Source organism: Bison bison, unplaced genomic scaffold, assembly GCF_000754665.1.
Source record: "Bison bison bison isolate TAMUID 2011002044 unplaced genomic scaffold, Bison_UMD1.0 scf7180017864516, whole genome shotgun sequence".
NCBI classification, from domain to species: domain Eukaryota; kingdom Metazoa; phylum Chordata; class Mammalia; order Artiodactyla; family Bovidae; genus Bison; species Bison bison.
Genome location: NW_011495069.1, coordinates 5,684,886 through 5,688,710, shown reverse-complemented (window position 1 = coordinate 5,688,710; position 3,825 = coordinate 5,684,886). Strand labels below are relative to the sequence as shown.

The window sequence follows — 3,825 nt, the reverse complement described above, 5'->3', positions numbered from 1 at the left end:
GGATGGGCGGGGGGAGACCCACTAAATTTTACATTATATATGGTTTCTCATTCCAAGTGTTATCAACAGAAATCACTTTAATATAGTTGTCTAATTTGAGAAATCTGGAGAAAATGTAACAAGAAATTTTATATCAGTCACGAGTTTTAAATTATCTTTTGATCAAACATCAAAAGTTTAACAAAAGGAATTAAAGAAGCCCAAAGTTGTAACATTAATGTACATGTGGAATAACAATATTCTCCATCCCTAACTTCTGCATAATAGCTAAAAAAAAAAAAAAAAACCAATTATTCTTAAAGTTTTAAAACATGAAAAACGGACTAAATTACTAAAAATTACTTTAGTAATTACTAAATTACTAAAAATCTCAGTAATTACTGCCTTCCTTCTAGCTTTTAAGGATGAGACTAGTATTTCAGAGAAGGAAACCATTATCAAAATCAAGATGAAAAGTACAAGATTTAAAAATCTAACTTTTCCCCAAAGAAACAAAAAATTTGGAAATTAAACTGCTCAGAAGCTAAATCAAAACATTCTTTCTTTTACAAATACTGCAAAATGAACAGACTGCTATCTCCTTTAACGGGGAGAATCTTACAGAATACAATTGTCTTTAACAATATCATTATTAAAAGTATCAGTAGTACACACAATACACAAGTAATTTACACTTGGCTCTGGAATAGTTTTATACTTTGGTGTCTGTGTGTACTTAACAGAGCCTGGTATTCTGGAAATTCAGAATGTTTCAAAGACATTTTTAAAAGCCCCAAGGTTGCCTACATACCAGTCTTGCCCTCTGTTTGTCTTACCACTTCAACACAGGATATTTCCAGCATCACCTTTCAAAATGCAGTCATGCTAAAGCTTAACTGCCCTGTCTAAGGGTCTGACTGGCTCATACTTTCTCTGAAAACAAAGTAAAAGTAGTTACATATTTAAGGGAATGACTTAGACCTTTGTGGATCTATTAATTAGACAGAAAAAGGGAGGGGGAAAGTGAGGCTCTAGGACCTCCATTCCACGAAACCATTTCCCCCCAATTCTGTTAGAACACAGGCAGCATCTTGAATAAAGTAACAGAGATATGACAACAGAAAAGAAAAGAAGAACTCCAAGAGAGTTTCTTGGCTTTCCCACCTTCATTAAAGTAAATAAAATTTACCTATAACTAGATTTCTAGCTAAAGGATGGAAACAAGAGCCTGCTAAGAAGTACATATGAACTTCCTAAAATTAGTAACTACAGAGGCACCACATGTTAGTGTTAGTCAGTCAGGTCTGACTCTTCAACCCCATGGACCGTAGCCCGCCAGGCTCCTGTGACCATGGGATTTTCCAGGCAAGAATACTGGAGTGGGTAGCCATGCCCTTCTCCAGGGGATTTTCCCGACCCAGGGATCAAACCTGGGTCTCCTGCACTGCAGGCATATTCTTTACTGTCTGAGCCATCAGGGAAGCCCTGATGCACTATATCCAGTCTAATAATAGCTTAAAAATAAAAGAATAAAAAGACAGAAAAAGGAAGAAAAAGGAGAGCATTTTTTATGCTTTAGATTTTTAATTTTTAGGGTAAATGCACACTTTAAATGATTCTATGAGGCAGAGTGTAAGGAACAGTATATGCATAAGAAACAAGACCCCTGGGTTCTCACTCCTCCACTGCTGGTATATTCCCAGCCGAGTCATTTAACTTTGTGTTTCAGGACCTAAATGATAAAACAGGGGTGATACAAATACCATATGTTTGAAGGCAGAAAACTAGGTAAGATGACCTCAAGTTCCCCACTAACTTTTAAGGTTTAGGATGTAAATACCAACTTGATGTGATTTTTTAAGGTCAAGATATGATACTGGTCCCAAGATACTCATGAAGGTCACATGGTTTTGTTAAGAGAAGAACACTGATTACTTATAAGCATACTTTTCTAACTCAGACTGATCATATCACAAATGCATGCTTCTGAACAAGCTGTACAAGATAAAGATCTAAAGAGACCTTGACGGGTTCAGAATAGTCACCACCATTCCTGGAAACACCTAAAGCTCATGTTCTACTAGTATTAAATTAGTAGCACCAGTTTTGTATGGAAGTCTGCTTTTACTTTCAGCAATACAACACACTGTTTTCTTAAGCGAAAGAGTAAATTTATTAATTATTCACGTAAAACAAAAAGCAACAAGAAAACTCTATTTCTTCAAGATTAAAAGTTCTAAAAGCTATCCCTGCTCCTCGGCAGTTCCATGGAAGATCCAATCATGCATCATTTGATGAAAAGCATTGTTGAAGATTCATCTGCCAGATAAATGAGAATTTTAACTCCTCTAAGACAACCATGTACTGATTATCAAACTTCAATTCTTTGGACAGCATTTAAAGAAGTCTACTTCTAACATTCTGGATCCCCTAGATACTACCACTGAAGTATCTTTGATCCAAGAGAGTAAAATACAAATATTCCCTGGACCTGCTGTACACAAATTGTAATAATTTTGAAGTAGATTTAAGAGTTGAAAAGTGACAAACTCCAAAAATGATACCTATTCCAAGTCTATTAAAATGTACATGCAAAATAGTTTTGAGCACTGGCATATACAATAACATCCTTTAAGAGGTAAAGGATGAAATCCAGACAACTCTACTTTGGATTCCTGGAACAAACTTTAACTGTTCCAAATGGGCCCCTATAAATCATTTAACCCTTTACTTTTTCCTAGAAGTTAAAAATCTCATAGTTTGGTCTGAAAATAAAGAGCACTTTGAGCAGACTTTTTTTAAAAAATTAATTTTCATGTGAGAAACAAAATGTTTAAAACTGAAAAATTAACTATGTAATAATGTTAGTTGAAAAAACTGTATCCAATACCACTTAACAATCATTTCTAAAGAGTCACTTGCCCACATAATTCCTTTGACTAATCTTAGAATGCCTTTCCATCTTATTTTTCAGTCTATGGTTTCCCCTCTCTGTGTATTATTAAGTTATAGTTCCATGTAAAGGTCCCATGATTCCTAAGCTGTGTTTTATATCATGTTTGCTGTTACTATAAAGTCTGCTGGGGAGAAAAGTACCCGCCATCTCCTCAAAAACATGAAGAAGAGTGGAGGGCTGAGATCGGCCTGAGGACTTCAAAAGATTTTGCTTGCCTTTGTTCTGGCTACACTTTCTATTATACTACTCTATCCTGTGGCTTATAGTTCTTCCCTTGCGCTTCTGGCTAAAATGTGGGTACCACAGCCAAAGACACTAGCAAGCATCAATCCCTGACTTGGCGGCTCTTGCTAAGTGGCAAGCATCTAATGCCACCCTCACCTGATGCTTGGCCGTCTCCATACCCTCCAGAACTGTCGTCTTGAAGTCCTCCTGCTTGCCCTGTGGAAGGAAAGAGGAGAACTCAGGGACCTTACTCCATAAATTGAGATAATATCTGGACATATTGTTGGGATAATATCTGGCCTAACAGTTGGTGACTCATGACTTCACCACCAACTAGTAAACCCATATTCAGAGAGCTCTTTCTTCTGGAATCAAGGCCCAGGGAATCACATTATAGTCTTCCAAATTCTGGTCAGGAAATGTCAACTTTGCATACTGATTCTTGTTGAAAGGTAGCAGAACAAAGTACATAGTATTTCTCATTGCTAAATCCTTGATGTCAGTCTTAACAGTCAAGACTGGATGGGGAAAAAGGGCTTCCAAATGTCTTACTACTTATTGCTAGACTGAGAGTGGGTGTGGTATGGGCTCTAGGATCTGGAGTTGCAACAATTCAGCATTCGCTCAATGTCTCTTAAACTTTACCTTTCTACCTAAAAAGTATA

At 36.6% G+C, this 3,825-nt stretch overlaps 1 protein-coding gene across 3 annotated transcripts in view; it reads right to left on the bottom strand.

Annotated features, from left to right (window-relative positions):
• The window catches only part of KDM1A (lysine (K)-specific demethylase 1A), a 58,802-nt gene that overhangs the window by 40,340 nt on the left and 14,637 nt on the right, over window positions 1-3,825 (bottom strand). For 2 of the 3 annotated variants that reach the window (XM_010830018.1, XM_010830020.1), the window contains one exon: window positions 3,317-3,376. The exons of the other annotated variant lie outside the window; for it this stretch is intronic. In XM_010830018.1, the coding sequence (XP_010828320.1) occupies window positions 3,317-3,376 (60 nt within the window). The remainder of the gene's footprint in view (window positions 1-3,316; window positions 3,377-3,825) is intronic. 3 annotated transcript variants of the gene reach the window in all.